A 24,042-nucleotide genomic window follows, 5' to 3' on the forward strand; every position below is an offset into this window, starting at 1 on the left:
GTGGTGAACTAACGGCTAATCCCTCTCAGTAGTTGAGGAGGCCCGTGACCAGCAGTAGGACAGTATATAATACAGGGTTGATATTATTATACATTAAATGCCGTGTATGGCGTGACTAAGATATCGCGCTGACGTCAAATTGCAGAGACACTACCAGGAAATGATAGTAAAGTTGTCAGTTTAAGCAGAGTTAAAATAATTATTTCACTTAAACGAAGTCACGATGAATAGTTAGTGTCCAATGTATAAATTCACTTGAAATTATTAATTATTACTACTATAAGCAATTCGTTTGGAAAAGTCATGTATTTTCTGACATTATTTTTAATTGGTAAGGCTATTTTAACTGGCTTTTAATGAATGAATGAGTGAGTGAGTAAATGAATGAATGAGTGAATGAGTGAGTGAATGAATGAGTGATTGAATAAAGAAATTAATGAACGAAAACGATTTGTATTTCAATTACGATTTACAGTATTTCAAATACTGCCAAAGCACTGCGGACATCAATATAATACAATGGACGCATTACACAAGTGTGAATTTTAAAGAAGCAATAGCATCTGCTTTTGAAGCTGATAGAGTTTTATAATCTACATTTAAGTCTCATTTAGTTTATACCAGCGTACTAGTTTTTGTAGCTTATTTATTAATAGATTAAAGAAATGGCTCATAGCTAAATGTTTCTATACAATTAAAGAATTTTTGGCATGTAAAGATATATAGTAATATAATAGTAACCCCCAGATAAACATGGGTTTTATAGTTAGATATAATATAATAATATTATGTATAGAAAATCATGTAATTTGTATGAGTAAACTACACCTAAAAGGGAATAGATATATTAATAATAGGTAATTTGCCTAACTACGTTCTCTAATTATAAGTACGTATATAATTTTGCATACCGTTGAAACGGTGAAACATGTTGCACATGTAAGATATTTAACATCATAATTTATACCATGTTTTATGTAAAATAAATTGATTTGATTTGATAGCATTTCCCAATATACAAATTAAGTCTATTGTACTGCATTCGGACGGTAATATTTCGTAATAAATTCATCCATTGGTTAATCGTGGTAGGATATATTTTATATCCGTGATAGCGACCGTACACAAGCTGTTAAAACTTATAGTGGCCCACGTGTCTTCGAGCCAAGGAGTAATGATATTTCGTCCGTTGATATTCTATTGGATACAACTCCACTCACCATTAGGTGCAGTAGGAGCACTTTTACGTTTTTGTAAAAAAAAATATATATTATAATATACTAGCGTATTACTTTTTGCAATTTATAAGCGGCGATAGCCTAGTTGGGTGTGGAACGGACTGCCGAGACGAATGTCCGCAGGTTCAAATCCCAAGGGCACACACCTCTGACTTTTCTAAAAAATCATGTGTGTATTCTTTGTGAATTTATCGTTCGCTTTAAAACATAGTGAGGAAACCTGCACATCTCAGAAGTTCTCTATAGGAATTTCGAAGGTGTGTGAAGTCTACCAATCCGCACTGGGCCAACGTGGTGGACTTAAGGCCTAATCCCTCTCAGTAGTAAAGGAGGCCCGTGCTCAGCAGTGGGCAAGTATATAACACAGGGCTGATATTATTATTATTACTTTTTGCAGCATTTTCCGAACTACATTTTAATTTAATATAGTGTGTTCGGACAATTATATTTCCTACGAAAATGCACCCATTGGTTAATGTAATTGGTCTTTTCATTGATATACAACTATTTACGGATTTTATTGCGGTTATTTTTATTATTACTAGCTTTTGCGTGAAGCAATTTTCCGGGATATTTTTTTTCCGACTTACTTGATATGTATCGTTATATTATGACCAAATTACACAAAATCATTATAAATTTTAGCCTATGTGTTATTCTGATTTATAACCAATATTACTGTAAAGTTTCATCCAAGTCCGTTCAGTAGTTTTTTCGTGAAAGAGGAACAAACATACATCCATCCTCACAAACTTTCGCATTTATAATATTAGTAGGATTTTCTCCAGACGTTTTGACTTTGCAGCTTTCATGGTCACGGGGTAGATAAAATCCGTAAATATTATTATAATGTCTAACATTCGCGTAAACATAAGAAATAAAAACTGGTGGTAAGTCTTTCGTATATGAGAGTCCATAGGGGAAGGTACCACGGCAATGTGTATTTCTACCAAGCAGTGTGTACTCACTTGTGTTCCGGTTTGAACATTGTAGCCAGTGTAACTACAGGACATAATAATTAACATCTCATGTCTCAGACGAGCGCAGTGGAATACCAAACACTTTGTAAAAATTGTTGGTGTTTCTACTGTTTATAGGTATCGCTTATCATCAGAACGGCAAGCTCGTCTCGTCATTCAAAGCTATAAAAAGCATTGTCTTTTCATTCATAGGTGGAGCTCTGTGTAAGCCATATGATGGGTACTACTGCATGCCATACCAAGCTCCCTATCCATGCCAGAACTATTACCAACAAGATTATTACAACCAACAACCTTTTGTGATGAAACCTGGTGAGTGATCTGAGTATAAAGTCATATTGACATTGCGTTAATAAATCATTGATTCCTATTATATATTAATTGTAAATGAAATTATATGTTCATTTTCATATAATATTCTCTTATTACAATGATACACTTGAATCAAACATCTATTTACTTTTCATTGGCCATAAAGTGGCCATGAACACAACAATTCCCAAAGTGGTGCCAGTGGAGCGGTCCACGGAAGACTTGACTGGGGAGATTACACATATTTTTTTAGAAAAATCAGAAGTGTGTGCTCTTGGGATTTGAACCTGCGGACATCCGTCTTGGCAGTTCGGTTTCTCCATGAATAACATTTTCATTAAAATCCGGTTTTCCTTTTCTGATTTCCAGACAGTCCAGGAATTAAAGAAGAACCAGAGATTCCACCACCCAGGCCCGTTGACCCTGTCCCTACTCCTCGGAAGAAGACGAAACGTGTTCTCACCAGGATCTTCTCTATTCCAGGTGCATTAGCTGACTCTTTCCTTAGCGGAGAAATATCTGTTTAAATTTATTTTATGTTATGAAGAATAAAGAGTGGAACGGAACGTAAAATCGACCTTTTTAAAAAGGATTTTTTTTTCTTTTGTGGCTTTGGCGTTTAGTTCCTTCAGCCAATGTCGTTATTTTTTTCTTTATTTATCACGTAGGCGAACATAGTTGCACTTATGATACGTCAAAACAGTTTATAAGAATAATTATTATTTCTTTGTCCAATTCAATAAGCACATGGCGCGTCTTTCCTAGATGTTGCTATCCACATCTAAAAATAATCAAAACACATTGACGTACCTACATTCTATAGACATGAACGTCCATATAAACTATTCTTTCAAAATCTGAACTAAAATGGTAAAACGTCACTGTTATAACCTATTTTTTCGCTTGAACAAATAATTTTACTTATTTGACTAGTATTTTTTATTCAAATCCAGGTTTACACTTAGACTCGAGTTCTTATATCATGAGCGCTCCGTACACAACCACAAGCCGTTAATATTGACCATACTAAAGTCAGTTTGAATGGATTGTAGTTCAATTTAGAACACAGTGAATGTTCGGAACGCCAAATCTAGTATGTAATACAAATATATCTATGTAAAAACACAAATGAAACATCGAGAAGTAACTTTTAATTAAAATTAGTATTTCATTTCAATTAAAATAATATCAGAAAATACTTCATACAGATGATTTACGCGCGAAATCGCACACAATGGCAAAACAAGATGGCCGCCCAAGTTCACTACATTAGGAAATTGTAACAAATTAGTTTCGTTTGTTAATAGCTAAAGTATGAGAATAGATTTGTCGTTCATTATCTTTAAATTATGTTTTTGGTTGTTGTTTAGTAATTATACGAAGCTAAATACAATTATGTACTATGGGCCTATTTAATTTCGATTTTTATATACTGCTGCTAGGTCTCTCATATGTGAGTTCGCCTGGGTACCACCGCAATGTCTATTTCTGTCAAGCAGCAGTGTGTAGTCACTGTTGTGTTCCGGTTTGAAGAACATTGTAGCCATTGTAACTACGGACAGAGGACTTAATAAAACTTAATATCTCATGTCTCAGGATGGCGAGCGCAGGGGTATACCAAACAATGCTTTGTAATTCAAGGAGTTGTATAGTATTTCTACTGTTTATGGGAGGTCGTATCGCTTAACATCAGGTGAATGACAAGCTCGTCTCTCGTAATTGGTAAATACGGATCTATGTAAAACGTAAACCAATGAAAATGCCATCAGCAGTTTAAGTAATTACTAAATATGATTGATTCCTTCCTAGCCGAATTTCGGCCACGGCGGCCAATGTCAACAGAGATCGCAAAAGATATTATAGTGCACGAGTGTGTGCAATACACAAGCACTCTCTGTTCCTTCTCACAGTCCGGTGAGACGACATGACCGGAGAGAGATCAGCAGGAGATATTATAGTGCTCGAGTGTGTGCAATACACAAGCACTCTCTGTTCCTTCTCATAGTCCGGTGAGACATGACCGGAGAGAGTTCAGCAGGAGATATTATAGTGCACGAGTGTGCAATACACAAGCACTCTCTGTTCCTTCTCATAGTCCGGTGAGACGACATGACCGGGGAGAGATCAGCAGGAGATATTATAGTGCACGAGTGTGCAATACACACGCACTCTCTGTTCCTTCTCATAGTCCGGTGAGACATGACCGGGGAGAGATCAGCAGGAGATATTATAGTGCACGAGTGTGTGCAATACACAAGCACTCTCTGTTCCTTCTCATAGTCCGGTGAGACATGACCGGGGAGAGATCAGCAGGAGATATTATAGTGCACGAGTGTGTGCAATACACAAGCACTCTCTGTTCCTTCTCATAGTCCGGTGAGACATGACCGGGGAGAGATCAGCAGGAGATATTATAGTGCACGAGTGTGTGCAATACACACGCACTCTCTGTTCCTTCTCATAGTCCGGTGAGACATGACCGGGGAGAGATCAGCAGGAGATATTATAGTGCACGAGTGTGTGCAATACACACGCACTCTCTGTTCCTGCTCATAGTCCGGTGAGACATGACCGGAGAGAAATCAGGACCAACGGCTTTACGTATTTGGCAACGGGGGTATCACACCAACTTCCTGACTCCGAGCTGCGAATGCGTTATTTTTAAAATGCTAAAACCCAGTCATAATCATTTTTTCCTCAAATCAGAACCCAGGACCTCAGCGCGGTCATACTTGTACGCATGCGCATTACAACTATACCATCGAGGAAGTTAATCAGACTCTTAAGCGTGGTTTAAGATCAAAGAATTCTAAGATTATATAGAGCGGACATTAGAAAAATTGTCATACAATAATGTTGCGCTCCTGCGATGGTTATTCAATCTACTGTGAAATAGCAAAACAATGTAAAATACTTCATATTTTCACCATATTGTGATTTGCACATTCTTAATGCCTGTACTAATATACAGGGTCATTTTGACATCGCATTTCTAAATGAAACCACATAGTTATCTACTTGGAAATAACACTACAATAAGTTACTTGAGCCGTAGATGGAAAATATAAAGTGTAAGTTTCTAACAAAATAAATATTAATAAAAAGTAATTTTTATTTTACGCGCCCTAATGCCACTACTACTACTCTAAGAGAATTCGTCGCAGCGACAACATACTTTCACTCAGAAATATACAAACGCACACGCCATATTCATATTAAACTACAAAATGATTAAAAAAATAGAAAACTAAAACTTGGATTTTTCGCGAAAATATTCGTTATTAATGTATGATTTTTGTCACAATATCAGCAAAGGTGAAGACGAGTATGTGGTTTCATTTAGTAACGCAATCAAAATGTCCCAGTATATTCTGTTAATATGTTATTTTTGTATTAATATCTAAGGACGCTGTTTTTGTCACACGGACATTTCAAATAAGACGACTTATTACCAATTAATAAGTTTTGGAGCACAATTTTACAACTTATTACCAATCGGTAATAACTTTAGGAGCAGGTCCTTGTGGCGGTACAGTTAGTGCACATACAGCCATCTTGTCAACATCGCCGGAACTGCAAGAGTATCGATGCAGTGACACAACTACAGTGATATCACACAGCAATCACGATAGATGGCGACATCGATCCTGAATCTCGCTTGCACAATTTGCGCGACGTGCAGCATATATACCACCTCCGAATAGGAACCGTCGGAGGGGCCGCGGCCGGTCAGGCGCATCATCTGCCTGACTGGAAATCTTCCCCTTCCATAAATCCTCATGTCCGGTCTATAACTATACTGTTTAAAATCTTTGTTTAAGATACATTTGACAAAGCCCCGCTGAACACAAAGTCGATAAACTCCAAAGGCGGACCCACTTCGAAAGCAAATAATTTATTAAAACCCAGCATCGGGAAATCAATGATTTATTCCAAAAGGTTTCTTATGAATTCTTTAATGTTCCAGAGTGTAGTTTACTAAGAATTTAATGTTTTTGGGTGCTTTTAAAGGTTTAAACTTAAGTTTTTAAATCTAAAGTAACTGCATTGACAATGGTGTCCTGTATACCATAGGGGATTAGACTTGTTTTTATTTATAACTTTTATAAAATACTAGCGACCCGCCCCGGCTTCGCACGGGTGCAATATTTCTCCACTATTTAATGGATGTTATTATACATATAAACCTTCCTCTTGAATCACTCTATCTATTAAAAGAAGCCGCATCAAAATCCGTTGCGTAGTTTTAAAGATTTAAGCATACATAGATAGGGACAGAGAAAGCGACTTTGTTTTATACTATGTAGTGATGTACGTCGTATAAATTCTAAAACAGAAATCATTGAAATCTGAAAATGAAAATTATAAGCCATTGAAATTAGCTAGTAGAGGTATGTGGCAAAAAACAGAATAGGGACGAAATATTTGCATATGACGTCATCGGGAATTACGATGCATGCGAAAGAACGAGATGGAGCGATATCCCCACTCCACGCCCACTCCTGCACGTAGCAATATTTGAAATATGAATTACTGCCTCATTTCTTATTGAATTTTAACGTTGTTTTCACAGAAGGATTTCTTTTTTGTACTGATTGCTGTTGTTGCTGTAAAAATGTACAAAATCAAACAGGCAAATACGCTATTGTTAAATGCAATGAAGTGTATCACGTGCTTGTTATGAACTGTCAAAATAAGAGACAGAGAATCAGGCTTAGAATGTAGTAAAACACGACACGAATCTCGTTTTATTGGTTGACTAGCTGACCCGACAGACGTTGTCCCGTCTTAACTATGAATTTGCAGCGCGCATTCTGTCACAGTTACTTCAAACAATTGACAGTTATATAAAAATAATATTTTCGTTAAGTTTTCTTAAATTTTCCGCGCATTTTTTTCTTTCATATGAACCTTCTCCTGACAATAACAAACACAACAAAAAAGAAGAGTGAAATCGGTCCAGCCGTTTACGCGTGATAGCGTGACCAAGGGAAATAGGGATTCACTTTTATATATATAGATAAATAAACTAACACGTGACGCATTGGTTTCTCGGCCAATCACAAACATCAAAATTAAAAATCGAATTACGAGTCGCGTTATGGTCATTCTATAGAACTGTTCGTTTACCGACGTCAATAAACACAGCAAGTAAAGATAATAATCTTGCATGAACTCGCAAATTGATTGTTAATAACTCGTGGTCATACACCCGGGCTTTTCCGTAGTGCAGTTTTTTTTTCTCCTTGTTTTGCTCTGTTTTGTTGGTGTGTGTGTCGCTGAGGAGTAAGTGTTGTATGCGTGTAAGCCGTTGGGGGGGGGGGGGGGTTGGTCTTCGGTGTAATGCAAGCCCCCAGTGGCGAAGCGTCCATACAAGCCGATTCCCACCGGCTTCCCTTTTAGGTTTTCGGTGATACTAAACAATATATTTAATAGGCAAATATAAATTTACAACATATCAGACAATGGACAATAATTATAATAGCTAAACTTATTAATTATAATTGATAACTTAATAATGACATCTATCGGCCATTAGCCCGTTGTTTGTTAATTTAATCGATATCAATTACTTATTTTAAATGACGTTAGATGGCGCACCTTGTATTTAGTTCCCCAGAAATTCCGTTACCTAAGTGAAATTGTGACGCCCCTTGAAGCCCCCCTCTCCTACTGCCGGCTAATTATGTATTATAGTTAGGGATGACAAGTTCCTAAAAATAAAAATAGTTTTCACCTTGTAATGTAAGCTTCCTATTATATACTGTCTCACTACTGGGCCTTCTCTACTGAGGGGGTGCCTTAGTCCGCTACGCTGTAGCGCGAGCAGACTTCACATACCCTCAAAACTCATACAAAGAACTTCAAAAGTATGCAGGTTTCCTCACGTTGTTATCCTTCACTCTAAAAGCACTCTGTGTGTGATCAATTGGAGGCACCGACTCCAAAATTGATAACCAGTATATAGATAATGTTAAATTATTTTTTGGTTTTTGAAGGCGGTTTTATTTTTTGTTAAAAAGTTTTTATTTTTTGCTTTTTTGTGTTAGTAATAATCATGAGACCAAATGGTAAACGTCCTTTCAAACATAAAATGGATTTACTAAATCATTCGATGCCTTTTCGAGTTCCTCCTTACTGTTAAGGAGTTGTACCTCCCACCATCAGCTCAGCTACCTACGATGATGATTTCTATACGCAAGTACTTAAGTTACTTCATAAAATTTGCGAAAAAGGATGTGTGGGTCTATAAATTTTGAAGGTTGCCCACGATTTCTCCAGGGTCCAATCATCAGATCCTGACTTGGTAATTATAGGACCACCACAGAAGTATCTCCATACGAAAAAAAAAAGAATTTTGAAAATTTTTCCACAAGGCGGAGTAGTGTAACAAACACAATAAAAAAAACAATCACAGTCGAATTGAGAACCTCCTCCTTTTTTAAAGTCGCTTAATAACAAACAAAACGTCACCGTTATAACCTATTTATTCACTTGAACAACAAATAATTTGACTAATATTTTTTATTCGCATCCAGATTTACACTTAGACTTAAGTTCTTATATTATGAGCGCCACTCCGTACACAACGACACGCTGTCAATGTTGAAAACACACTAAAGTCAGGTGTACGGATTGCAGTACATTTAAGTCGAAAACAATGAATACGGAACGCCAGATCTAGTACGTAGTACATATGTATCGATGATTCCAAACATTTTGTTTTACGCACACTACAATGTTTTTATAAACTTTGGCAGAAAAAACCAAGCCGTGGCTTTTTCTCGCTCGTAAATAAATAAAACGAATACCGATATGACGGCTTTTAAAACTTATACAACGCGGTAATGGCGGCCGTGATGGCGTTTGAACAAACCATATGATTACCCGACATTACCTATTCCAAAACAGTCATTGCGAAACAAAGAAATTCTTGTGAAACAACATTTGTTAGTTTGAAAGTTGAAATACAAACTTAATAATTAACGTATGCAGGGTTATTTGACATTTCGTTACTGAATGAAACCACATACTTATATACTGGGAAATAACACTTTACAATAAGTTATTTGAGCCTTAGATGATAAATAAAAAGTGTAAGTTTCGAACAAAATAAATATTATTAAAAAGTAATTTAATTTTACGCGCCCTAAAGCCACTACTACTACTTTAAGAGAATTCGTCACGACAACATCATACTTACAGTGAGAAATACACTTGCAAACGCCATATTCGCATTAAACTACAAAATGATAAAAAAAAACGCAAAACTAAAACCAGGATTTATTGTGAAAATATTCGTTATTATTGGATGATTTTTGGCACAATGTCAGCAAAGGTGAAGACGAGTATGTGGATTCATTCAGTAACGCAATGTCAACATGACCCTGTATACAATGAGTGTAATTTGTTTAATTAACATTAACCGCCATTTTGAGTGATCGCTTTTTTCGGTCTATATAAAAAATGGACCAATCAGAATAAAGTATTTTTGACATTACAAATGAGTTATTGTGATTGGTTCAGTCTCGGAATCGTATTTATTTATTTATTAAAAGGTACAACTCACAAAACATACATCGACACCTTTAATACAAAGTTTCAAACATAAAGCTAAATGTTGTTTCAATTACGAATCGTCACAGCATGCACATGATACAAAACGAGTGAATGGATAAGACAGAGTACAATTTATTGTACGATTGAAAATTGGAATGGTTTATTAAAAAGGCCGTAAAAGACACGAAAAGTTAGTGTCTAATTTGGCAATAGATGCTATAGACCGCGGTCTATACGCGGGAGTAGCTTAGGGCACGGCACATTTTTGAAATAGTGACAACAGTACAACGCGGCTCGTAACGGTGACCCCAACATAACCGCTCAGTCAACCCCCCCCCCCCCTCTCCCGCACTCACGAACGCTGGACGGGAGTAATAAAGCACTACCTCCGCGAAACTTTAAAACTAGCTTATCTAGTTGTAAACGTCCCTATCCTGGAGGTTAAAACGCCTTAGATCATGATTTTGTCACCCGCATTGCTATGGAAGGAAGTGGACAATTAATATTTCCAACTCCTCCCTATCTTTCTATTTTATTAATTTCGTTGCAGGATAATGATACATTAGTGTTCCCTGAGACTCGGCGAGCTTCACTGCTCGGTGTCATACAATGCCACTGCTGATCCTGGCTTACAGAAGTTGTAGTGGTGGGTGTGAGGGCGGGAAGTCTCGTACCTCCGCGAAATAAAAAAAGGGAGTACAGAAGAATATATGATGCTTTTAATCCAAAAAACAAATTGTTCCTGAGGTGTAAAATTTCTTTTCATGCATGTACCACGATTATCTCAGCACCACCCTAAGGTTGAATGATAGAGAATGCCGATGGCATTTGTTAAAAGAATGTTAAACATAATGTATGTGGCATAATGTTTTTGTTTCCTTTGTCATGTGAATATAGTTTATTGTTTTACTCATTGATAATGGCTGTTTAGAATTTAAATTTAAAAAGTTTTGTTGTTTTTTGTTCGTATAATAAAACAGTTCGTTTGTTTGGTATCCGTGTATAATTACAACAACATTAAATCCGCCTGTATACTTTTGTATATTAAGTGCTAAATAAATAAATAATTATTGATACCGACGCCTACACATGTCCCTGAAGCCTTGAAAAGCATTGACCTACCACATCTGATTTCCACTACCTATTTTTAGCTTTAATAGTTATCATAAATAACCAAATTTTATGTTAGATTTAGCTTTTACCAACAATTAAAAATGAATAATTGCTTTCTTTAATTTGAGGACGGATTCAGAGTTTGTTCTGTGGTTATAATCATTAAAAATGTGTGGTAAAGATGACGGTTGTATGACGTCACCACCACAATGTACGGTTTGACGTATAAGTCTAAGTTTTGATGTGAAACATCTATATATATATATAAAAATTAATCTCTATTTCCCTTGGTCATCGCATCACGCGTGAACGGATCGAACAATTTCGCTAATTCTTTTTTTTTGTGTTAATTATTGTCAGGAGAAGGTTTTTGTGAAAGAAAAAATTAAAGAAGTTAAACGGAAAACTTAACATTATTAACGGACAGTTAATTCAAACAATTTCCAGTTATATAAAATTAATATTATTGTTAAGTTTTCTTAAATTTTCTAATTTTCCGCGCAATTTTTAGACTTTTTTCTTCTTTCATAAGAACCTTCTCCTGACAATAACAAACACAACAAAAAAATATATTGAAATCGGTCCAGCCGTTCACGCGTGATGGCGTGACCAAGGGAAATAGAGATTCATTTTTATATATATAGATTTAGTAGGTGTTGTAATCTTGTCTTAGGTATATTGTACGAACACGATGTTTCACATCTACCAGAAGTCACGTGACGTGATTTTTTTGTTTCTCTAACGATCATAAAAATAAATAAAATTGTAGACGATTTCTCTATGTCTTATCTACTCCGACGTTGGCGCAAAACATTGTCAAACACATTTATCTTTGGTTTTTACCGTCGTCTGCTTGCAACGTCAAATACCTCTGGGAGAATGCAATGTCAAGCAAATCGTCTCAGAAATCTTCGGCATTCAGTTCGCCTTTACACATTGATGTATAAAAAGTGAGTAAATAAATAAAATTATAAACATGTGTGTACTTATGTAACGTTTGTAAGAAGTTATACTTTGGCGTAAGGTAAAAATCTTTCTAAAACTGTTATCCTTCGCGTTGTCCTGCTTGTAGAGAAAACGACACTAATGATAGAAAAGAAGGTATTTAATACATTTGCAGTTTTATTATAACGCATTATGTATTTAATACATTGAAAGCAAGTTTTATTATAACGAATTGTCTAGTTAAATAAATATTATTTAAATATTTAAAAAATATTTCATGTTTCCGGACTTTAATAATTATTATTTGTATCTATTATTAATTTATTTGTACACATATTACATAATAAATAATCTAATAATTTAACTAATGACTAGTTAATTTCGAGCGGTGTCTTGGAGGACTCCAAGGCACCGCACGAGGCCTTTTTTTATCTGCCTTCAGTTCAAACCACACCTTCCCCATAGCCACTTTGTATGTTTATTTGTATAGGATAAACAGAAAACTTCTTAGCTGGTGGTAGGATATATTTTATATCCGCACAGATAGCGACCACCTGCCATAGTGGGTCACGTAAGTGTAGCGTTCCGGGATCTGTGTATAACCGGTTCCAAGAGGCCGGCATAATTGTGTCGACTGAGGAGTAATCATCTCTCGTCAGTCGACATTCTATTGGTCCCCACTTCACTTATCAGGTGTATTGGGGACACTTTTCCTTTCACGTAAAAAAAATATATTTTGAACATTTATTTCTTAACCTACATTACCTTTAATCGTAGGCTAGTTATATCCAAGAAGTAGTATAAATGCAGGCGGGACTGCGTGCAAAAGTCAGTGTAACAAACATTCAAAAAGATTTTGAGCTTTTATTTTGTTAGTTATATTACTCCTAAATCATAGGCTAGTTATATCCATGAATTGGCATAAACGCGGGCGGAACTGCTAAAGTTAGTGTCAACCTGGTAAACAGCCAAAAAAACATAAGTATTTATAAATAGCATTTCATGTAAGTATTTGATCACATGGGCGGTATGACCCCCCGAATCAGTCCTAAATCCGTCCCTGCTTGTGGGCAGCACTGATATAAAACCAACACTTCCTGTCATAACGAACAAAAAACCTAATGTATTATATTGATATATTGTTTCGTATCACGCGAATGTAAACTCAAAATAGCATTGATTTATGTCTGTTTTTACAATGTAAAGTAAATTTTATCCACCAGGTAACACAGTAAGGATTTACGGCAAAAAAACTCCACTACAGATATAAAGAATTCTGAAAATCAGGCATTCTAGGCAGCTATTCCACCATTTGTAAATGGTAACCTCTACTCAATTACTGATAGGTCTCTTGTATGTGAGAGTCCGCCTGGGTAGGTACCACCACAATGTCTGCATCAAGCAGTGTGTAGTCACTGTTGTGTTCCGGTTTGTAGGCCATAGTAGCCATTAACCACTGGACATAATAATTAACATCTCATGTCTCAGACGAGCGCAGTGGAATACCAAACACTTTGTAAAAGTTGTTGGTGTTTCTACTGTTTATAGGTATCGCTTACCATCAGAACGGCTAGCTCGTCTCGTCATTCAAAGCAAAAAAAACAATTCTAATCATTAATAGAATGTATTTATCTACGTTTCTCACAGAGACGACAAAAACTCTACAATAAAAAAGTCTTAACTTCACACTGCAGAACATTACTGTGAAATATATACGATAAATCAACAGTAAATCCCTCAGGAAACCCTTTATCCAGGTGGGCCGGCCATTACTGTTTCATCCTTAGGGATCGTTCGAAGTAATTTGTTTAGATTTGTTTAGAAACAAGGCGTGAGGCGTCAATTGTCATATGGTTTGGGTTATAATAATATATAATAATATCAGCCCTGTATTATATACTGTCCCACTGCTGCACGGGCCTCCTCTACTACTGAGAGGGATTAGGCCTTAGTTCACCGCGCTGTAGTGCGGGTAGACTTCATACACCCTCAAAATTCCTATAGAGAACTCCTCAGGCATGCAGGTTTCCTCTCGATGTTTCCCTTCACCGTTACGTTACGTCACGTCCGTTTGGGTGTGGAACGGACTGCTGAGACGAATGTCTGCAGATTCAAAACCAAGGGCACATACATCTGACTTTTCTGAAGTTATGTGTGTATTCTTTGTGAATTATCGCTTGCTATGGTGAAGAAAAAGATCGTGTGGATACCTGCATACCTGAGAAGTTCTGTATAGGAAATTCGAGGGTATGTGAAGTCTACCAACCCGCACTAGGCCAGCGTGATGGACTAAGGCCTAATCCCTCTCAGTAGTAGAGGAGGCCCGTGCCATAGCATATATTGCACTGTGCTGAGCCTCAATTATTACTCAATTTTCTTGCCTAACAGTGGTGGATATTATATTATTTTTAGTATGAAATTAATTTGTCGACAATCATTAGCACAATCCACTTCACAATTTTTTTACATATGTTATATCTTATCCAAAAATCATATTAAAATTTCGTCAAGTTGGTTGTTTTTGTATTAATAATAATTCGGCGCATGTCGGTCGCTCCCTGATACCTACTATTACAACCAGTTACAAGCACACCCTTCCTCACCCCGCGGCCCCGCACACGTCCCGCTCGCTCCGTACGGGCGGTGAGCTTGATCTATCAATTCCGCATGAGTTTTCATTGTTATTATTATTTTTGTATTGTTAAGTGATTGTTTACATCAAAATCAAATTTAGGTGTTTTAGATTTGTATACAAATATTAATCGTGTATAAAAAGATAATCTTACCTTTTATTAGTCGAAAAGTTTCTCGAACAAATCTGAAATCAAAATATAACATGTAATATTTCGTTTTCCGTGTCTACTTAGTATGGAGAATGAGAAAAGCATATAGCATATGCATTGTAGGTAAAGTCGAGAGCACATGTTCCTCTCCGCCCCCCCCCCCCTCCCTTCCACTTTAACAATAACATAGAGCAAGGCGTAGTTGAGCGTACAGAATATTAGGTAGGGAATTGGTAAATCCATTCGAGTTTTAGAACCTCGGGGGAGGGGGGGAGCTACCCCTCCCTGCCCACCTTGGCGCCGCACTTGGGTTAAGGTCCTTCGCCAATCAACATTTTCCTTGGACCCCAGTACACTTAACTTCAAATGCAGTGAGAATAAATTGCTGAGCCAAAACAAAACAGATACAATGACAGGGAACTAGCAGTACTAGGTTATAGCAATTGGAATCGTATTTTTTTTTATTGCTTTAAATGACGAGACGAGCTTGCCGTTCGCCTGATGGTAAGCGATACCTATAAACAGTAGAAACACTAATTGAATTACAAAGTGTTTGCTATTCCACTGCGCTCGCCATCCTGACACATGACATAAGTCTTATTATGTCCATTAGTTACACTGGCTAAAAGGAAACGAGGCCTGTACGGCGTGGGACGGGCTTAATTAAATGTTTGGAGATAGGGAAGAGAGACTAAGGATTTAACGTTGGTGTAGTAGTTGTAATGCATACGCGGTACGAGTACGAACTACCGCGCTGAGGTCCTGGGTACGAATCCCGGGTCGAGCCAAAATTGTGACTGGGTTTTTCCATCTTAAAATTATTCAGTCGCAGTTCGAAGGCAGGACGTTGGCGGTATTATACCCCTGTGCCAAGCACGTAAGGCCGTTGGTCCTGATCTCTCTCCGGTCATGTCGTCTCACCGGACTATGAGAAGGAACAGAGAGTGCTTGTGTATTGCACACACTCGTGTACTATAATATCTCCTGCTGATCTCTGTTGAGATTGACTGCCGTGGCTGTTATTCGGGTAAAAAGAATTCAGATTACCCTATTACGTTAATTCTATACCCCAAAAGTACAACAGGATTCTTACTCCTGGCCTGAATATAGCCATGAGAAACACTTAGTAAATAAATTTATAAACAGAAGTTAATTTAGATCTCCTCAGTGGCGTATTAAGTTAGTTTCCTTAGTTTATTATTTTATATATAACAGAAAAGAGTATTATAATATAATAATATCAGCCCTGTATTATATACTGTCCCACTGCTGCACGGCCTCCTCTACTACTGAGAGGGATTAGGCCTTAGTCCACCACGCTGTAGTGCGAGCAGACTTCACACACCCTCCAAATTCCTATAGAGAACTTTTCAGGTATGCAGGTTTCCTCACGATGTTTTCCTTCACTGTTAAAACAACCGATAATTGACAAAGAATATACACATAATTTTAGAAAAGTCAGAGGTATGTGCCCTTTGGATTTGAATCTGCAAACATTCGTCTCGGCAGTCCGTTCCACAACCAACTAGGCTATCGCCACTTTTTTGTATATGGCATAGAATACGACATAAAGTATTTTAGTTGCGGCTCTGCCTACCTTTTAAGTTTGAAGGTGTGAGTATATGAAGTTACTTCACCAACCAATAAAATGCTTTTAGAATACTATCAGCCCTCAAACGAGGGACTTCACTGATTGAATTTCCCGACGCGGGGTCCCACGGGATGCATAAACGGATAGCGACTTTGACATGTCCAAAACTAATTTTCTCTTAAAAGATTTATATAGGAGTCAAATTTGAGGTCTTATACTTAGTCATTTTGACATTGCGTTACTAAGTGGAGCCATATACTTATCAACTTGGAAATAACACTTTACAATAAGTTACTTGAGTCATAGATGTAAAATAAAAAGTGTAAGTTTCGATCAAGATGAATATTAATAAAAATAATTTTAATTTTACGCGCCCGAATACCACTACTACTACTCTGAGATAATTCGTCGCAGCAACATCATACTTTCAGTCAGAAATACACTCACACACGCCATATTCACATTAAACTACAAAATGATAAAAAAACAGAAAACTGACACCAGGAATTTTGGTGAAAATATTCGTTATTAATGGATGATTTTTGGCACAATGTCAGCAAAGGTGAAGACGAGTATGGGGTTTCATTTAGTAACGCAATGTCAACACGACCCTGTATAGGTAGCGAAGTTTAGGGCGCGATAGTCTTGTTATCGCGGGGATAAACTGCTTTATTGCTATCTCTAAGGGTTGAGTGGAACGGTTGTGTTGGCTTCATCGGTCTTACGGCCCAATGTTACTTGGGAGTATAGCATCCGAGCGAGCATTGGACCGAGTCCCTAACCCTTATATACCACCGGCATACCAACCAAAACAGGCGGCCTTCTTCGGCGCATACAGGATGGCGAGGTATCTTGTTGCACTAAGATAGCTGCGTGAAACCGTTCCTGGAAGTGCGCTATAGCCTATCAGATACCTATCCAATACAATATGTGAGAGTCTGGGTAGGCACCACCGCAATGTCTATTTCTGTCAAGCAGTGTGTAGTCACTGTTGTGTTTCGGTTTGAACATTATAGCCAAACTACTGGACATAATAAGACTTAACATTTCATGTCTCAGGATGGCGAGCGCAGTGGAATACTAAACACTTTGTAATTTAAAATGTTAGTGTTTCTAAAGTTTATAGGTATCGCTTACCATTAGGCGAACGGCAAGCTCGTCTCGTCATTCAAAGCAATAAAAAAAAGAATTTAAGAATTAAAAGTCATGCATTTAACCGACTCGCACCTTTTGTTAAATGTTTCCAAAGTTATATTTAAAAATTATAAAATATACGTCCTTTCCTTGAGGTTTTCGTATGTCATTTGTTAAACTTAAACATCGCCTAAGACTTACAAAAACAGCTAAATCTGTATGGTAATCAGATATAACCAGAAAAAAATTTCAACAAAATTTTAAATAATGATTTCTTATGTTTACGCGAATGTTAGACATTTAATTTAAATAATTTTACGGATTTTACAACTTTTTAAAATTATTAGCTGTTCTGTTTAAATATTCTGCGTAAATCGGATAAAAGCTAAAAATTAAAAAAAGTTGTATATTTATAAAATGTAGGTAGATATTGTAACTGACTTTGCGGGTGAACAACACCTCAGTCCTCCCCGTGACCATGAAGGCTGCAAAGTCTTCGAAACGTCGGGAGAAAAATATTCAAACCGAGATAAAATCCGTAAAATAGTTTAATTAAAAAAAAAATTGTTCTCAAACATTTAATGTCCATCAGCTCTCAGTCTAAAAACACTCCCAAACAAAATCAATACACTTATCTAAAATCTTTCATTTAAATTTTCAATATCATATCCAATAACCTTTGACAATCGATTTGAAACTTAAAACACTGGCTTTAAAGTTTGTTATTGGGGAGCACGCCACCCCTCCATAACTTAAATAGATTTTGACAAATACATCTCAAAACGAAGGGTGGGGTTCAAAAGCTTATGCCAAATGTCATTAGCTGTGATAAAGATTGTGTACGACATTTATCTCTACACTAGTTTTAGCTCGCGGCTTTGCCCATCTGCAAGTTTACCTTGATAAAAGTCCCGATATATAATGTCCAGAGATAAAGCCCTGGAAATCAGGACGTCTACTAACAGGTTCACTTTCAAATGTAAAGTTCGGATGCTCCTCGCCAATAGTGTAGCAGATTCTCAAGTCTCCGGAAATTATTTTATTTTATATCAAGTATATATTTTATAGTATACTAGCGACCCGCCCTGGCTTCGCACGGGTGCAATGCTGATACTAAATACACTACAGAAAAACTGTGAACGTTGTATATAAAAACATAGCGGCCCGCTCTGGCTTCGCACGGGTATAACATAACAAAATAACAGTATTTGTCTACTATTTAATGCATGTTATTATACACTAGCTTTTGCCCGCGGCTCCGCCCGCGTTATAAAGTTTTTCAGGCTAAAGTTTTCCGTTATAAAAGTAGTAGTTTCCCGGGACCCTATGTTCTTCCCGGGGTCTCAAACTGTCTCCATACCAAATTTCATCTTAATACGTTGGGTAGTTTTTGAGTTCAACACGTTCAGGCAGACAGATGCAGCGGGGGACTTTGTTTTATAATATATTTTTAGAACTTTTTAAGAGGAACAATCCCGTTATACATCATTGTTGCATAACTTTAACCGTTTACGCAGCGCACGCAACGGAAGCTCTCAAAACTAATAAATTGTCCCCGTTTTTGCAACATGTTTCATTATTGCTCCGTTCCTATTGGTCATAGCGTGATGATATATAACTAAGAGCACTCCACAAACAAAGGGCTATTCAACACAAAAAGAATTTTTCAGTTCGAATCGGTAGTTCCTGAGATTAGCCATGACTGCTCCGCTCCTATTAGGTATAGCGTGATGATATATAGCCTATAGCACTCCACGAACAAAGGGCTATCCAACGCAAAAAGAATTTTTCAGTTCGGACCGGTAGTTCCTGAGATCAGCCATTACTGCTCCGCTCCTATTGGGTATAGCGTTATGATATATAGCCTATAGCACTCCACGAACAAAGGGCTATCCAACGCAAAAAGAATTTTTCAGTTTGGATCGGTAGTTCCTGAGATTAGCGCGTTCAAACAAACAAACAAACAAACAAACAAACAAACAAACAAACAAACAAACAAACTCTTCAGCTTTATATAATAGTATAGATAATATTATTATACATATAAACCTTCCTCTTGAATCACTCTATTAAAAAAACCGCATCAAAATCCGTTGCGTAGTTTTAAAGATTTAAGCACACATAGGGACAGAGAAAGCCACTTTGTTTTCTACTATGTAGTGATATCTATTGTCTTATTTATTTTTATATACTTACACCCACATTGTCTCATCTCTGCATCAAAGGTTGACTGTTAGAAAATGCCTCAGGCATTGAGTCCACCTGTATACATTTACTGTATATAAAGTTGAAATAAATAAATACTGTATAAATAAAAACCCTATATCCTTAAGATCTCAATCTCCATACCAAATTTCATCGAAATACGTTTACAGTTTGAGTATATCACATTCAGACTGATGCAGAGACCAACAGTAAGCGTTATATTTCTACTTACATAAAACCGTAATGTACTAACCTAAACGTTCCTCAAGAATTGTACTATCTTAGTAAAAACCGTATAAAAATTAGTAGATTGTGAGAAAATCGATTACATGGACAGCTTTTGGTGACTTTGTTTTATAACATATATATAGAGTCATTTTGACATCGCGTTACTAAATGAAACCACATACTTATCTACTTTAATAACACTACAATAAGTTACTTGAGCCGTAGATGTAAAAAAAGTGTAAGTTTCGAGCAAAATAAATATTAATAAAAAGTAATTTTAATTTTACGCGCCCTAATACTACTACTACTACTCTAAGAGAATTCGTCGCAGCAACATCATACTTTCAGTCAGAAATACACTTACGCACGCCATATTCGTATTAAACTAAAAAATGATCAAATAGTCAGAAAATTAAAATCCGGATTTTTGTTGAAAATATTCTTTATTAATGAATGATTTTTGGCGCAATGTCAGCAAAGGTGAAGACGAGTATTTGGTTTCATTTAGTAACGCAATGTCAAAATGTTCGTGTATAAATAGATACAATCACGTCTTCTATCTCTTTGACTATAGATCGCGAACCTTTAATGGTTAATGTGCCATGTTATTAAAAAAAATGTAACGTGCTATCCAGGAGCGGTTTTATCTATCAGAGTGCTCCTTTTTAGCCAATTTTTTATGACCTATGTTGTTTTATTGGGGCTTGGTAATGTCTGCACGATGTTAAGCGAAGTGAATTAAAGAAAGATGCATATACCGCTCTTATAATAAAATAATGACCTATTCAAAAACTGTTAATTTGTGGGAATCGTCAAAGAAAGGAATTTGTGTTTGCGACCTTTTTTTTTTAATAATATCAGCCCTGTATTATATACTGTCCCACTGTTGGGCACGGGCCTCCTCTACTACTGAGAGGAATTAGGCCTTATTCCACCACGCTGGCCTAGTGCGGGTAGACTTCACACACCCTCAAAAATTCCTAATAGAGAATTTCTCAGGTATGCGTTTCCTCGCGATGTTTTCCTTCACCATTAAAGCAAGCGATAATTCACAAAGAATACACACATAATTTTTTTTTTAGAAAATTCTGAGGTGTTTGCCCTTGGGGTTTAAACCTGCGGACATTCGTCTCGGCAGTCCGTTCCACAACCAACTAGGCTATCGCCGCATCCATGTAATAAAATAAAATAATTTGTTACTCACGTAAACGAACATAGTTGCATTTTCAATTTATATATGACTAGCGACGCGCCCCGGCTTCGCACGGGTGCAATGCTGACTATTTAATGGATGTTATTATTATACATATAAACCTTCCTCTTGAATCACTCTATCTATTAAAAAAAAACGCATCAAAATCCGTTGCGTAGTTTTAAAGATTTAAGCATACATATATAGGGACAGAGAAAGCGACTTTGTTTTATACTAGGTAGTGATAATAGATACCCCGGGCCTGTACCGTATGCGTCGAAAGCCACCGCGGGATTTGGTTGGTATGCCGGTGTGGGGTAGACAGAGGTTAACCCAAGACCTCAGCGTGGTAGTCGTACGCGTATCGTGTACTACAACTACGCTAGTAAGGCACTAAAGTCAATAATAACATATCTATACACTACTTTCGAGGACTGAATATAATATTTACCAAAATAAACACGAAACATGAAAAAAATCTAATAATTCAAGACACAAATAAGCTGTAATATAATAGTTACAGTAAAAAAAATCTTAATGATTTTTTTTCCTAAAACACAACACACTGGTTTTAATTCATGGTCATTGGAAAGGCCTACAATTTTGTTGGAATAAAAAAACCACAAATGTAAACTAGTGGCAAAGGGTGCATATACGATTCCTGCTTCTCTTTATGTAGAATATAATAATAATATCAGCCCTGTACTATATACTGTCCCACTGTTGGGCACAGGCCTCCTCTACCACTGAGAGGGATTAGGCATTAGTCCACCACGCTGTAGTGCAGGTAGACTTCACACAGCCTCAAAAATTCCTATAGAGAATTTCTCAGGTATGCAAGGTTTCCTCACGATGTTTTCCTTCACCGTTGAAACAAGCGATAATTCACAAAGAATACACACATGATTTTAGAAAAGTCAGAGGTGTGTTGGGTTTTGAACCTGCGGACATTCGTCTCGGCAGTCCGTTCCACAACCAACTAGGCTATCGCCTCTTAGTACACTTATACCTAGAAAATTATGTTAGAATTGTATTGCTTATTCGTCTTATAGACTAGATTGTAATTTACTGCTAAGAATCTGGTTCTTACAAAAAGGGAAAAAAAAATATGCATATGTGTTGTGTCGTTCCCGTTCGAAAAATTTCATCTTCTTCATCTTTCGCCACTGAAGACCCAAATACTTCGCTTTAACTACTTTATTGGTAGGTTGACTTTTACAAAAAATCTACACAAGTCTAAATAAGTTGAACTAACATTTCTGATCAATATACATGGAAGTTAAATCAATGCACGTCGAGGTCCTCTATCGACTGCGGTTGGACAGTCGATCTTATTTTTTATTGCTTTGAATGACGAGACGAGCTTGCCGTTCTGATGGTAAGCGATACCTATAAACAGTAGAAACACCAACTCCTTGAATCACAAAGTGTTTGGTATTCCACTGCGCTCGCCATCCTGAGACATGAGATGTTAAGTCTTATGTCCAGTTACACTGGCTACAATGTTCTTCTAACTGTGACTACACACTGCTTGACGGCAGAAATAGACATTGCGGTGGTACCCAGGCAGACTCACGTATGACAGTAACCAGTAAAATACAAGGCGTTACACCCTATATAATATCACCCATGTATACTGTCCCTCTTTGCACAGGCCTTTACTGAGAGGATTTAGACCTTAGTAATGTGACGGACAGACTTCACACACCTTCGAAATTCTATAGCAGATATCTTCCAGTATAACATAGTGAACGCCCTTTATAAAAAATAAATCTAGAGGCCCTAAAGTTAATCTAGCTTTATCACCTTACTTTAGAAAATATATTAAATATAATGAACGTGTAACAAAACTATATTTTTTATTATTCAAGCTCCATACCTCAATTCCTTAGAACAATTTCACTTTACACTCATCAGCCATGTTGGATTATGAAGGAATGTTTTAAACACTAAAATCACATGGTTTGTGTAATTTTTTCACTGTTATAACACTAATGGTTGTTAGTTAATGGTTTTTTGTGATATTTTTCACAGTTTTATGTGTTTTTCTGTGGAAAAGCGAGGTGTTTGAAGGGAGTGCGCGCGCCTACAGTGCGATGGCGTACCGTTCGATCAACGCTCATGGATGCACGAAAGTTGGATACGATGAGTTGAGTATATCTGTCTCTTTCTTTTGGTTTTAATGTCTAATATAATAATAATATCGGCTCTGTATTTGTATACTCTCCCATTACTGGGCACAGGACTTCTCTACTACTGAGACGGATTGGGTCTTAGTCCACCACGCTGTAGTGTGGATTGGTAGACTTCACGCAACCTCAAAATTCGTATAGAGTATTTTTCAGGTATGCAGGTCTCTTCGTAATGTTATCCTTCACCGCTAAAGAAAGCAATAATTCATAAAGAATATATATCATTTTAGAAAAGTCAGAGGTGTGTGCCTTTCTGATTTAAACCTGCCGACATTCGTCTCGGCAGTCCGTTCCGCACCCAACTAGGCTATCACTTCTTAATGTCAAATAAATATTAATTTATTTCGTAATAAAATTAGTTTTAGGGTTTCGCGTTTGTTTTTCCTGACGTTTCAAAAGCTGCGGGCTTTTGTTAAGTGTAACATTAAGCAAAAAATACACATCACGCATTTATCCCCGAAAGGGTATGCAGAGGCGCAACCAGGGCACCTACTTTTCCGTCCCATGATGTGATAGGAGGCGTGTCTATCGCCATATCGGGCTCAAATTCCAGACTTCGGGATAACACT

At 36.9% G+C, this 24,042-nt stretch overlaps 2 protein-coding genes across 2 annotated transcripts in view; one reads left to right on the forward strand and one right to left on the reverse strand.

Moving 5' to 3' along the window:
• The window catches only part of LOC115452390 (igLON family member 5), a 107,641-nt gene extending 84,279 nt beyond the window's left edge, over positions 1 to 23,362 (reverse strand). The window contains exons 1-2 of the mRNA XM_037436390.1: positions 23,161 to 23,362; positions 14,935 to 14,966 (exon numbers count right to left, since the gene is read on the reverse strand). The gene's annotated coding sequence lies outside the window, so the exon portion shown is untranslated. The remainder of the gene's footprint in view (positions 1 to 14,934; positions 14,967 to 23,160) is intronic.
• Positions 175 to 3,119, forward strand: LOC115452835. Its single transcript, XM_030181445.2, has 3 exons — positions 175 to 331; positions 2,411 to 2,530; positions 2,900 to 3,119. Exons 1-3 carry the CDS (start codon positions 304 to 306, stop codon positions 3,055 to 3,057), a joined length of 306 nt encoding a protein of 101 aa, XP_030037305.1. The 5' UTR covers positions 175 to 303; the 3' UTR covers positions 3,058 to 3,119.
• Positions 23,363 to 24,042: the final 680 nt, after the last annotated feature.

The sequence above is a fragment of the Manduca sexta genome, chromosome 1 (genome assembly GCF_014839805.1).
Source record: "Manduca sexta isolate Smith_Timp_Sample1 chromosome 1, JHU_Msex_v1.0, whole genome shotgun sequence".
Lineage (NCBI taxonomy): Eukaryota > Metazoa > Arthropoda > Insecta > Lepidoptera > Sphingidae > Manduca > Manduca sexta.

Excerpts from the sequence above, each read along its gene's own strand:
- LOC115452835 (XM_030181445.2), top strand. The coding sequence starts at position 304 with ATGTATTTTCTGACATTATTTTTAATTG. Across the intron at positions 332-2,410 it reads TCTGACATTATTTTTAATTG|GTGGAGCTCTGTGTAAGCCA; the intron begins GTAAGGCTATTT and ends TTTCATTCATAG. Across the intron at positions 2,531-2,899 it reads ACCTTTTGTGATGAAACCTG|ACAGTCCAGGAATTAAAGAA; the intron begins GTGAGTGATCTG and ends TCTGATTTCCAG.